The following is a 13,633-nucleotide window of genomic DNA, read 5'->3' on the forward strand; positions in this document are numbered from 1 at the left end:
GCCCCTTCCCTCACCCCTCAGGTGTGACATAGGGGTGCAGGGACAGGCAGAGAGGGGCTGTCCCCGGCTGGGATGGGCAGAGCTGGTGGGGAGGAAGCTTCTCTCCCAGGCCCAGGACCTGGCTGCTCTCCCCACAGAACCCACAGACCCCAACTCCATGGGCCAGGGGGCTGCAGTGGGTCAGCCCCGGGTGAGGGCCAGGGGAAAGAGTTCTGCACATGTGCCCCCCCATGAGGGACCCACACCCACCTGACTGACTGAACCTTGCCTGCTTCTCCCACGCTGGGCTGTAACCGATCTCCTCATACACGGCCTCAGGGAAGGGCTCCCAAGCGCGCTCGGAGCCTGCGGATAGAGGCAGGGCTGGCTCAGGGACAGGCAAAGAGGGGACAGAATCCTGCTCTGTTCCCCCAGCCCTGTTCCCCTGGGCCAGCCCAGGGCTGTCCCCACAACACAGACCCGCTGCGCTGTTCGGTCACCGCTGCCGCTTCCTCAGTGAGGGCAATGTCTCCATGGAGATGAGCTGGGGCAGTGACACCCTTGCACCGTCCCTTCAGAGACAGACCTTCTGCCCCTCTGGCCCCTGGGTCAGGTCCCTGGTGCTGAGCTTGGAGCAGCTCCCGCTTTTCCTCTCCCCCTGGAGCTTCCCCCTCTCTGCCCCATGGATCCAGAGCATGGCACGTGCCCTGCCATGGGGAGGTCAGGGTTGGGCAGAGGAACAGCCTGGGGGTCTGAAACCACGAGTATGGACCCTGCTGCCCCACGTTCTTCCTGGCATCTCCCCTGACCCAGAGGCCACTCCAGCACTGCCCAGAGTGCTGCCAGTGGCAGGTCCTCAGCTGTTTCCCCTCTGTTCCCATCTGTCCCAGCCCAGCTCAGCCATTTGTTTCCTTGCCTCATCCCTAAATCCTCCCAGTGTCCTGACTCTCTCTACCCCTTGCTGCTGGTGGCCCATGGTCAGGCAATCAATGGGGCAGCACATGGGAATGCAGGCAGCACACACTCTTGTCCCCCCAGCTCTGCCTGTACCACTCACTGACACCCCACAGCACCCCTGGCCTTGCCAGGAGGCATCTTCCCCTGGGACCATGGGGGACAGACCCACCTCTGCGCCCAGCCCTGGCGCTTCGCACTTGCCCGGCCAGGAGGGCCAGGAGCAGGCAGAGAAGGGCTCCCAGGATGATGCAGATGATGACGGGCAGTGAGACCTTTTCACTGCTGGTCGGACGGCCCCGAGTGGGATCTGCATGGGCAGGAACACAGAAAGGGCAGCACCAGACCTGGGAGAGGTGTGGGGCCAGGACACCCCAGTCCTGACCCCCATTACACCGGGGGTAAGGGGCCCCAGGGGGTGAGTGATGGGGAAGCTCCCACCCTACTGAGTAAATGACAGCCCTATCCAACCCCCTCCACCGCTACCCCGGTGCCTCCTCTCGGGAGCTTCACACCCCGACAAGAAGGCCCTTCCCTCCAGCTGCGGGTCACAGCCTGACCTCAAGAAGACCCAGCGCAGCCAGGGAGGACAGGTTACCTGTTCGGGGCGTTGGTGCTGCCGTCCTGGGTGCAGCTGCAGAGGAAGAGAAGGAGACTGGGCTGAGAGGGTGGGTGTGCAGGTACCAGGGAGCCTCCTCTCTGACATGCCGTGTGTGTGTGTGTGTGTGTGTTTATATGTGTGTGAATGCATGCGTGTGCTTTTAGACATCCCTGACACATCCCACACAAATTGCCCCTCCTGCAGGGCTGCTCAGGGTGGCTGGAACAGAGCCCAGGGCCCTGCTCTGGGACACGGGTAGGATAGCACAAGCACGCTGGAAGATGCCCCTGGGGCCTGCAGAGCCCTGCTGGGCAGAAGACGGAGGACATCCAGCCCCACAGAAGCAGCTGCCCACTTGGGAACAGGCTCCCATGTTCTGCAGGGACAGCCTTGCTCTCAGGAGCTCTGGAGCCATGATGGGACCCAGCAAGGAAAAACGCCTTCCGTGGCTGCTTGCCAATACCCCCGTGAGGAGTCCCAGCCCTGCCACTCACCTGAGCAGTTCACGGCAGCATCCTCCTTGTGCCGGCAGGCACCGCTGTCCCCAGGACGAGCCCAGCAGTCCTGCAGAGATGGCTCTGTCCCCCGGCACTCCACCTGCTCCAGCCAGATGGGACCTGTCCCCTCCCCAAATGCAGCCTTGTCCAGGGCAGACACTGCAGGGCCACAGCCCAGCTGCCTGCATGCCACCTCGGCATCCTGCATGTCCCAGGAGTCGTCGCACACCGTCCCCCAGGAGCCGCGGTGCCAGACCTCCACTCTGCCCAAGCACCCATTCTCGCCTCCAACGGCACGAATCTTCTCCCTGTCTGGAGAAGGCAGAGACCTTCCAGGGCACCGGGACAGCAGGCAGAGCCCTGCCAGGTGAGAGGGGCATGCAGAGGAGCAGCTACCTGTGCAGCTTGTGGAGTTTGGGCACACAGTCCCCAGGGCTGGGGGCGTTTCTGACCGTCTCCCTGCAGAAGGAAAAGCTGGGGTGAAGGGGCTGCTGCAGGGGAGTCATGCAGCAGAGGGTGGGGTACAGCTCTGCTCACACCTCCCCGTGCTGCCTCGCTCACGGCAGCAGCTGAACCCTGGTCATTCAGGGGACACACACAGCAATGTGGGGGACCCTGACTGCTCAGCCCCAAAGGGACCCTGGTTCACAGAAAAGCAGGAGGGTGTCCATGGAGGGGATGCTCCTCGGAGCACTGGCTGGTCTCTCCTGAGACCTTGCCTGGAGACACCTCTGCCTCCCCCGGGCACTGCTGGGAGCCCGGCTGGCAACTGCTGGTGAATGTGTGGGGCTCTGAGAGCTGAAGTCCCATTTGTGCCACCAGAAGCAGCAGGGTCTGGCACGTAAGGTCAAAGCCCCTGTGGGCCTTGTCTCTGTACTTGACTGTGCCCAGCAGGGAGCAGGAGCTGGGGGGATGCTGGAGCCCGGGTAGCTCAGAATTACCATTGCAGGTGATGTGGGTCTCATCTTGCAGGTCATCGCACGACTGTGGGTCCCAGGGAGCGGAGGGACACTGCCAGAAGGAGCTGTTTCTCTCCCCACACTCCACACGATCCAGCCAGGCGGGGCCAGACACCCTACCATAGGGCAGGCGTGTTTCCAGGAACCCTCCATCCCCGCAGCCCAGCTCCTTGCATGCCAGCGACACTGTTTCGGGAGTCATTAAGTTGGAGCAAACACTCCCCCACGTCCCGTTATAGAAAACCTGCAGGCGCCCGGAGCAGCCATCAGTGTTCTCCAGCCTCAGGTCCACGAACTCTGGGAGGAAAGTGGCCAAAGGGGAACATGCTGGTCTGGGGCTGTGGGAGCAGGGACACCCCTGCACCCCCCAGGCCCTTAGCCAGGCAAAGGCACGTCCAGCAAGTCCCCCTTGCACACATGGTCAGAGAAAAGTCCCGGATGGACAGACAACCCTGCCCTCCCCGCTCACCCTCAGGGACAGCTGAGCTCACCGGGGAACCCTGGTGGGACTGAGGAGACCCATGCATTGGCACCCCCGGGACGGGCTTGGGCAGGGGCTGAGAGGCAGCCAGGGACAGCCTCGGCCGTTGCCATCTCTCCCCTCATCCCAGCCTCCCCAGGCACTGGGGCCTGGGGCTATGGGAGCAGAGAAGCCTCTTCACCCCCCACGCCCTCAGCCAGGCAGAGGCACGGCCAGCAAATCACCCTTTTGCCAGGGGGCAGAGAGAAGTCCCAGACGGACAGACACCCATGCCCTCCCCACTAACCCTTGGGGACAGCACAGCTTACAAGGGACCTCTAGTGGGACTGAGGGGGTTTGTGCATGCGTGTCCCCAGGACAGGCTCAGGCAGAGGCTCAGAGGCAGCCAGGGACAGCCTCGGTCGCTGCCGCCTGTCCCCTCGTCCCAGCCTCCCTGGGCACTGGGCTCCCACCACAGCTCCCGGCACAGACCTGAGCAGACAACTCCTGCGTCCTCTTTGTGCCCACAGTCATGCTGCCCCCAGGACCCTGCTGAGCAGTCCCAGAGAGCAGCTTCGGCCCCAGAGCAGTTCACGGCATCCAGCCAGATCTGCCCAGAGCCTTCCCCGAACTGAGCAGAGCCAACCGCCTTCACCGCCCCTCCGCAGCCCAGCTGGTGGCAAACAACAGTGGCATCGGGCAGGTCCCAGCCATCATCGCAGATGGTCCCCCAGCTGCCCTGGTAGTAGATCTCCACTCTCCCAGCGCAGCGCCCAGGCCCGTTCACCAGCCGGACCTGCCGGCTCCCTGCAGTGGGAAGAAACCCCAGCTGTCATTAGGGGCGGTGCCCACCCAGCCCAGAGCCTGGGGGGGGCCTGTGCAGTGCCACTTACCCCGGCAAACGACCCCCACGTCCTCTGCAATCCCTGCTGCCAGCATGCTCTCGGGCAGGGAGGTGTTGCAGAGGGTCAGGTTGGCCTCGTGCCCTGCACACCTGACCCCTCGCAGCCCCACAGGACCTGTCCCTCTCTGAGGCTTCGGGGGGTTGTAAGCTGTCTCTGCCTCTCCGCACCGCAGCTGCCGGCACACCACGCTGGCCTCCCGCATGTCCCAGTGGTCATCCAGGACCCTGCCCCATGTCCCGTGCTGGAAGATCTCTACTCGTCCGTCGCACCGACTCCCTCCAAGCACCAGCCGCAAGGACGCGGAGCCAGCTGGGCCTGGGGAGAGCAGCCATGCCCCAGCCCTTGGTGGCACCAGGGAGGCAAGCAGCCTGCGGCACGTCTCCAGGCTCTGGCACCCTTTCAGGGCCTTGAAGCTCTGCCTGCCTGTCCCCAGCCCTCTGCGGGAGCTCCTGGGCCAGGGCTCCATGGGGCTGGTTGCCCAGTCCCTGAGCCTTCCTGAGCCAGACGCCAGCTTTGCTGTTGGCGGGCCAGAGACACACAGCACGTCCCTGCCAATGCAGTTGGGGCAGCTTCCGCAGGAGGCAGCAATGGCCAGCAGTGGCCTGGGGATGGGCAGCACCAGGACAGGCTTTGCCCAGCCTCAGCACTGGCACTGGCACTGCTGAGACACCAGGCACAGCCCACACATCTCTGCCCATCTACGTCCCTGGGAATGGGGGACTGGGAGCCTGTGTCCCTGGCAGGGAGCAGAGCGAGGGGGGCCTCTCTGAGCAAACAGGATGAGTTTGGGGCTTGCGCTGACCAGAAGGCAGGGCAAAGCCCAGCCCCGCTCTGCAGCTCACCCCCCTGGTCTGCCGCTGCTGCCGGGGGCACCCAGGCAGCCCCTGTGATGGTGAGTTCAGGCTCTGAGGGTATCTCTGTGTGGCTGGAACAGGGCTGTCTGCAGCCAGGGGGTTGGCGATGATCCCCGCAGCGCTGCCCCGGGCCCATCCCACAGTGGGAGTTCAAAGGAGCCCAGGCCTAGTAGTGGCCCCAGAGCCTGAGCTGCTGACCCGGGGGGCAGAGACGACTGCTCCTGTTCAGTCCTCAGCTCTCCCACAGCAGAGCAGTTGGTCCGAGCAGGCAAAGCCCTCCAGATCGCTTCTGGTGAAGCCAGGGTTTCTCCAGGGAGAAATGCAGCCTGGCACTGCAATGGGGTCCCCTGCTTTGGATTTCTCTCTCATGCCAGGGGAAAATGAAGTTAATCCTGTGTTTTCCCAGCACTCACCTGAGCAAATGACAGCAGCGCTGTTCTCATGGGAGCATGGTGAGGCCCCCAAGGCAGTCACTGGGCACTGTCCCAGGTGAGCTTCTGTCCCATCACAGTGGAATGAGTCTTTCCAGACAGGGCCGGTTCCTCTCCCAAAATGCCCTCCTCTGGGAATGGACTCAGCAAACCCACAGTCGAGGTGACGACAGAGAACGTGGGCATCCGAGAGATCCCAGCGGGAGGCACAGAGAGAGCCCCAGGTCCCCAGCACATGGACCTCCACCCTCCCCTCACATGCCGTGCTGCCGTTCACCAGCCGGAACCCTGTGAACTCCGGGAAAGAGAAGGATGAGAGATGGCGGACTTGTGCTCTCGCTCCCTCAGGAGCTAGAGGAGAGGCCAAATGGACGAGAGCCTGCCATCCTCCTCCTTCTGCATGATTTTAGGGCTGCAGACAACCACATCACCCCTGCTGTCCTCACACCTGGCACGGCACAGTCCCTGCCCTGCTCCCCTGTCCCCAGCACACCCCCTGGCATTTAACACCCCAACAGGAGTCCTTACGTGTGCAGGTGACACCAGCGGCGTCCGTGTGGGTGCAGGGCTGGTCTCTGGGGGACCCCCTGGGGCAGAACGCAAGGAAGGATTCATTCCCCGCACACTGCAGCTCTCTGTCCCACATGGGACCGACACCTTCTCCAAAGTGAGCTGCTCCGGGGACGGACAGGGCTGCGCCACACTGGAACTCCCTGCAGACCACGTCGGCGGCTTTGGGACCAAAGTCTGAGTCACAGACCGTTTTCCACTGGGTTCCATCATGGATCTCCACGCGTCCTGAGCAGGGGCTGTTCCCTCCAACCAGCCGGACAAATCCTGGAGCAATCAAAGACCCCTGCGAGTTCCCAGAGCCCTCTGTCCATTACCTGACCGCATCCCACCTAATCTCCAAGGAGGCCACGGGCAAAGAATCCCACAAGCACCCCAGCAGCTCCCAGTGGGTGCTGATGGCACAAACACATCAGGGACTGCCTGCCGCTCCTCAGACATCAGCACAGCACTCATGGGCTGGCTTTTCTTCCAAACCCACAGCCACAGATACTGCTTAGAAAAACTGCTGCTGTCCTGGAGACCCTGGGATGCCTGGCACGGGCCCTAGGCACTTGCAGCGCTTGGAGCAACTTGAGCCCAGGGAGATTGGCCCAGGCACTGTTGGCTGCTGCAGCCTGCTCTGCCTGCCGAGCTCAGTGCCAGGCTGAGGAACCCCTGGGAGCTACCAGAAATGCACCTCATTCCCAGAGGGTACACACTCTATGAGTGTACCTGCGGTTGCTGTCTCCACCAGCCCCAAGCTCCAACACCCACCCGGGGAGGGGTCCTCAGCCAGGGCCAGAAGTACACGGCCAGGCATGCACAGCCCCAGCCAACAGCTGGGCAGAAGGCAGGAGAGTAGGCAGAGGAGCAGCCCTGGACTGACACAAGCTCCCAAGGCAAGGACAGGCACCAAGGAGAGCCAGAAAGTGCTAGCAAATCCCCCGTGGCACAGGGCAGACAGCAGCTGGGGCCGACAGGAGAGGCTGGGCAGCAGGTCAGCACTGCCTGCACAGGGTTGTTTCCCTGTGAGCTGGCTCTCATGGGGTGACCCTGGAAGAAGAACGGGGTGGCCACGCCACCCTGCTCTTCTGCCCAAGCCCAGTGCTCCTCCCCTGTGAGCAGCCCCTCTGCTTTGGGGGGACTCATGTCTGCCAGGGAACACAACCCAACAGTCCCTGGCCACCTTGGGCCCTTCCCTTCGGCTGTGGGTGGCCACATGAGCTGCTCTCAGTGCCTCTGCCATGGGGGGACCTCGTCCTCCGTGCTGCCAGATAGCTCCTGCGTGAACAGAAGGAGAAAGTTGGGAACTAACAGAGACTGCGGGGCAGGGTGGGCATTCATCTTCCAGCCCCAGGCACCGATTGAGGGTGGGCTGAGCCACATCGGGGGTCAGGCAGGGACAGGTTCCCACTGGGCTTTCCTCAGGGACCGGGGAAACCAGGAATGAAAGTCCCAGCTCAGCAGTGTGACCGGCCACACTGGGCCCTCCTCTAGTACCCCCTTGTTTCCCTGAGGGCACAGCCAGGTCCCTTCCCCTATCCCGGCCACAAAGGTGAGGAATGGGCTGGTCCCTTACCTGAACACGTCACTCCAGCATCCAAACCGTGATCACAGTTGTGTTGACCCCATCCATTGTGTGTACAGTCAGACAGGGCAGACTCGGTGCCACGACAGCCAACTTCATCCATCCAAATGGGGCCAGATCCTAGCCCAAAGTGTCCATACTGAGGAGCTTTAACAGCAGACCCACAGCCCAGCTGCTTACAAACCACTGCAGCATCGGTCATGTCCCAGGAGTCACTACACACGGTCCCCCTGGTGTTTCACCTCCACTCTTCCAGCACAGCGTCCACCACCATCCTCCAGCCTCACCACCGCAGCCCCTTCAAACATCAACACGGGACCCATCAGAAGGGCGCTGAGCCCCAAACTGCAGGTCTGGAGGTCCCCCCTGCCCAGGCTGAGTCACAGGCACTGGAGTGGGAGCCCTCCTCCTTCTGGGCTGTCCCCGGGGCAGTGTGGGGGTCCCTTTTCTCCCCATGGGCTGCAAAGAGCTGGGGGTGCCCAGCAGCAGACCTGCTGTGCCATTCACCACCCCACAGCCTGCAGCACCTCCTCCCACCTCAACAACCTCCTGCCCATGCCCACCCGCACACCGTGGCTGGCGCTGCACAGAGCACCGTCTCCTCACCATCCCAGAAACCCCTGTACAGCCCTGTGCCCTCAGGCCCACAGCTGCCTCTCCCACCCAGAGAGCCACAGGGAAGGGCAGAAGTTCAATTGACTTGAGTACCTTCTGCCCCTCATCTCAGTGGCACCTGCAAAGAAACCCGTTCTCAGAAGTATCCCGATGACCTCGCTGGTACTCACTGGCCCTGGGCTGTGGGACAAGGGAACCGGCACTTACCCCTGCACAGCTGCACCCAGAGGAGCAGCCACATCACCTGAGGGAACTGGAGTCCCTCTGTGCCCATCCTGAGCCTCCTGCCCTGCTGGCACAGCCCTGCTGCACCCCACTCCCTCTCACGGCTCCGGGGGACTCACGGGGACAACAGCGGTGGGAGGGTAATATATCTCTGCAGATGCCGACCCAGCTGCAGGAGGAGCCAATCGAAGCAGCAGCACCTTTTTAGACACGATCAGGAGCTATCTCCCCTCCGACACAGCCCAGCCCTCCAATGAACTTCTCCAGCGCCGTTCATGACCATATATGAGGGATGGCTCCGCTTCGGGTGTCACGGTCACTGCGGTGGGGAATCATCACAGGACAGGGCTGTGGGGGGGGGGGCGGGGAATGGATCTGTCACCCCTTGCCTCTCGCTGTGGGGACCAGGGGCACTGAGCATCTCCTACGTTGGGCTCATCCAAGAGCCCAAGAGGCAAGTGCCCAGCCATCCCCATGCTACAGGAACCACAGGGCTGGGACTGCACGAGGGTTTGTGTGAGGATGGGAAGGAAACAGCCCCTGCCCCTCCTACAGACCCTGCTGTGCTGGCAACAGCAGCTGGGAAAGGTCCTTGGCCTGGACAAGAGCTCCATCCCAGGAGTGCTGGCTTGCAAAGCCCCATGGTGGGTCCCTTGCAGGAGCTGGAGCTGGGACATGTCCCTGCCCTGGCAGCAGACATGCAGCCCAGAGGCTCAGACATGTCCCTGACTCTCAGCCTGTCACCAAGGGGCCGTTATTCCCCACAGGCAGACTGGGAGCTGGAGCCTGCAGGTGCACAAACCACAGCCCATGTGGCCTCGCAGCCCTCGCCATGCTCCCCCCGCAGCGCCCGTGCAGGAAGTCTGTGGTTTCCTCCTGGCACCGTGCCCTGGCACATCCCTGCGGTGCCCCTGAGCCACCCCCACCCCGACTGCTCCAGCCAGGGCTGCAGGGGCTGCTCCTTCAGCCTTGCAGACATGGGCCAGGCAGCTCCCATCCCCCGTCATGTCCTTCTGATGCACACGGCTGCTCTGCACCGAGCCCCACAGCCACGGGGTGCTATGCGTTATATGACCTCACACCCTTCTACTTCTGCTGCTGTGTGCTCATTAGTTACACTGTCACACGTGCGGGTGTGCTGTGGGGACCATGGTTCTTCCAAAAAGTCATATTTGGATGGGGCCTAAATATTATTTTGATGACATCAGAAGCACCCACACAAGCCATATGCCTGATCTTTGCCTAAAAGCTACTCAGGCACCAGTGAAATCACAAATTCGTGCACAAGCCATGTGCATACTCCTGGCCTATGCGCCACTCAGCCACAGGTGATGTCATAGCATCTAAACCTGCCATGTGTTTCTTCCTGTCCTCTCAGGTATTCAGGCACCAATGACCTCACAAACACCTACACAAACTATTGGTCTGCTCCTAGCCTATCCGCTACTCAGGCACCAGTGACACAACTCAACCTACACCACCCATGGGCCTGCCCCTGGCCTATCAGATAATAGGGCGGCAGTGACTTCACAAGCACCTACACAACCCATAGGCCTTGTCCTGGCCTATCAGCTAATCAGTCACAAATGACGTTGCAAACACCTACATGAGACAAGTTCTTACTCCTGGCCTACCAGCTTCTCAGGCCCCTGTGACCTCAAAATATCAACACAAGACATGTTTCTCCCGGCCTACCAGCTACTCAGGCACCTATGACCTCACAAAGACATTCACAAGTAATATGCCAGCTCCTGGCCTATCATCTACTCAGGCACCAGTGACCTCAGAAGCGCCTACACAATCCATAGGCCTGTTCCTGGCCTATCAGATATTCAACCCAGAGTAACCTCACAAGTAGGTATCTGTCCATTTGCCATGTACTTGCCATTGACGTACTCAGGCTCCAATGACCTCACAAGCACCTATACCTGGTCCTGGCCTATCAGCTACTCAGCCAAGAGTGACATCACAAGTACATGCCAAAGCTCTGTGTCTCCCTCTTGCCTATCAGCTACTCAGGCACCAGTGACCTGATCACCACATATCCACCTATTTGCTATCTCCTCACCTATGAGGTACAAGGGAACAAGTGACCTCATCCAATCGCTTGCTCACTCCCCCCCCAGGAGGATGGGGGAGACAACTGGAAGGGCAAAATGAGAGAAAAACTCATGGGTCAAGATAATGACACTTTAAGAAATGGTGAAAAATAAAAAAAGGAAGGAAACACGGGATGGAGAAGCAATCACTCACACCAGCAGAAAGATCCCAGCCAGTCTCCAAGCAATGGCCACTTTGGAGAAACTCCCCTGCCAGTTTTAGTGCTGAACAAGACGCCATATGGCATGGAATATCTCTTTGGTCCGTTTGGGTCAGCTGTCCTGACTTTGTCCCCTCCCAGGCTCTCGCCCATCCCCAGCCTCCTCACTGTGGGGTCAGAATGAGAAACAGAGAAGGCCTTGACATTATGCCAGCACTCATCAGCAATAGCTACAACATCAGTGCGTTATCAACACCAGCCACCAGCGCAAAGCACAGCACCGTAAGGGCTGCTATCAGGCAAATGTACTCCAGCCCAGCCAGACCCAGGACAATCTCCACCCCTTATTCCATACCATTTGCATCCTGCCCAGGTCCTGTAGTATTCAATGCATTGTCATCAGCCACCACCACCCCTTTCCCTGCCCTTTGGCATGACATAAACACCGTGTACTGGGTGTGGCTGGTGTGGCTCAGGTGGACCTGGGCAAGTCCCAGCCCACTCCTGACTTCTCCCTTCACTCAGTCATCTGGAGTTTTTTGAAACATGCGATCAGGTCTGGCCTTTTCCTTTTGTTTCTATTCACATTCAAACTAGAATTGTTCACTCCATTAGCTCTTATTAAAGAAGGTTTTATCCATTTCATACCTATGCTTTTGTGGCTATATTAATTTAACTTCTATAGCTTTATACTTGTTCATATATATGTAAATGTATACACATATACACACATATAGAAGTCTATCTATAAAAATAACGTATCTATTCTTAAATAAATACATTTTTTAAAATAATTAGACACTCCCTTTTATAGGTATATTTCTATATATGTATATATTGCATATAAATGTATATATTTGTATCTCTCAGCACTTCCTGGTCCAAGGGAGGCAGGCAGCCAATCACAGGGCTACCAGAGAACACATCCGTATGACAGTATCTAGAAATGGCTGCCAGCCAATCACAATGCAGGATGAAAACACATGGGGAATGAGGATGTCAGAAATGGCAGCTGCCCTTTATGTAATGACAGGCCCTTTGTGACGTGCCCCTGGGGACACCAGGACAGGCGGCCAGTCCTGCCAGCCAACACGGGGCTGCCTGAGCGCTCATAGGTATGACAGTGTCAAGAAATGGCCATTAGCCAATCACAGAGCAGTATGATCTTTAACAAAATGGCAGCTCACTGCCATGGAATGGCGGCACCCTGTCATAAAATTGTGGCCAAACCAAAATGGCGGCCCCTGTGTTTGTAGGGGAAGGGCCTTCTGATGCACTTCCAGGTAAACCTGCCAGCCAATCACAGCAGAGCACATGACCGGTAGAGGAGAGCGACGTCCAGGGCAAATGGCCCCTGCAGCTGCTGGGAGGGGGCGGGACTTCCACCAGAAGCTGGTGGGTGGGGCACGTGTCGGGGCATGTCTCCCGTAGCAGTGGTGCTGGTGCTCCTGGCGTGTGCCAGGGCAGGGATCCCAACACGCACGGGGGAGGCACGTGGGGAGGTACAAACACCCCAGCCAGAGCTGGGCCTCCAGAGCTGTGGAAGCCTCCAGTTTCCTCAGGTCTCCAGACCACGCGAGTGACTGTCTCGCAAAACATATGGGTAATTAAACCGACATAAAACACTGGCCCTGTTTGAGCTCTCGGGGCAGTTTGTCTGAGCTTCGCCTCCTGGGGAACCTGCAGCTGTCCCAGCACCAGCTGTGGTCACCATCTGAAACCGTCACAAAAGGACCCCTCGCTGTGTGTGTGTGTGAGTGTCTACACATGCGCTAGCATGTTCATGGCCGCTGTCGTTAAAGACAACAAAAAAAGTTTTTACAAATATATTAATGACAAGAAGAGAGCCAAGGAGAATCTCCATCTTTATTGGATGCAAGGGGGAACATTGTCACTGAGGATGAGGAAAAGGCTGAGGTACTCAATGCCTTCTTTGCCTCAGTCTTTAACAGGCAGACCAGTTATCCTCAGGGTACTCGGCCCCCCGAGCTGGAAGACGGGGACGGCGAGCAGGATGAACCCCCCGTAATCCAGGAGGAAGCAGTCAATGACCTGCTATGCCACCTGGACACTCACAAGTCTATGGGGCCGGATGGGATCCACCCGAGAGTGCTGAGGGAGCTGGCGGAGGTGCTCGCCAAGCCACTCTCCATCATTTATCAGCAGTCCTGGTTAACGGGGGAGGTCCCGGAAGACTGGAGGCTTGCCAATGTGACGCCCATCCACAAGAAGGGCCGGAAGGAGGATCCGGGGAACTACAGGCCTGTCAGCCTGACCTCGGTGCCGGGGAAGATTATGGAGCGGCTCATCTTGAGGGCGCTCACAAGGCATGAGCGGGACAACCAGGGGATCTGGCCTAGCCAGCACGGATTCATGAGAGGCAGGTCCTGCTTGACCAACCTGATCTCCTTCTATGACCAGGTGACCCGCCTAGTGGATGAGGGAAAGGCTGTGGATGTGGTCTACCTGGACTTCAGCAAGGCCTTTGACACTGTCTCCCACAGCATTCTCCTCGAGAAGCTGGCGGCTCACGGCTTAGACAGGTGGACTCTGCGCTGGGTCAAAAACTGGCTGGATGGCCGGGCCCAGAGAGTTGTGGTGAATGGAGTTCAATCCAGTTGGCGGCCGGTCACGAGCGGTGTTCCCCAGGGCTCAGTACTGGGGCCGGTCTTGTTCAATATCTTTATCGATGATCTGGATGAGGGGATGGAGTGCACCCTCAGTAAGTTTGCAGACGACACCAAGTTGGGTGG

General features: G+C 59.5%; 2 protein-coding genes across 2 annotated transcripts in view; one reads left to right on the top strand and one right to left on the bottom strand.

Moving 5' to 3' along the window:
* The window catches only part of LOC143171631 (scavenger receptor cysteine-rich type 1 protein M130-like), a 201,344-nt gene that overhangs the window by 71,153 nt on the left and 116,558 nt on the right, over positions 1 to 13,633 (top strand).
* Positions 1,213 to 4,389, bottom strand: LOC143171611 (scavenger receptor cysteine-rich type 1 protein M130-like). Its single transcript, XM_076360664.1, has 5 exons — positions 4,344 to 4,389; positions 3,943 to 4,257; positions 2,909 to 3,287; positions 1,532 to 1,567; positions 1,213 to 1,243 (listed from the first exon to the last, which is right to left on the bottom strand). Exons 1-5 carry the CDS (start codon positions 4,387 to 4,389, stop codon positions 1,213 to 1,215), a joined length of 807 nt encoding a protein of 268 aa, XP_076216779.1.

Source organism: Aptenodytes patagonicus, chromosome 29 (genome assembly GCF_965638725.1).
Source record: "Aptenodytes patagonicus chromosome 29, bAptPat1.pri.cur, whole genome shotgun sequence".
Lineage (NCBI taxonomy): Eukaryota > Metazoa > Chordata > Aves > Sphenisciformes > Spheniscidae > Aptenodytes > Aptenodytes patagonicus.

Excerpts from the sequence above, each read along its gene's own strand:
- LOC143171611 (XM_076360664.1), bottom strand. The coding sequence starts at position 4,389 with ATGCTGGCAGCAGGGATTGCAGAGGACGTGGGGGTCGTTTGCCGGG. Across the intron at positions 4,258-4,343 it reads CGTGGGGGTCGTTTGCCGGG|GGAGCCGGCAGGTCCGGCTG; the intron begins GTAAGTGGCACT and ends TTCCCACTGCAG. Across the intron at positions 1,244-1,531 it reads AGCACCAACGCCCCGAACAG|ATCCCACTCGGGGCCGTCCG; the intron begins GTAACCTGTCCT and ends CTGCCCATGCAG.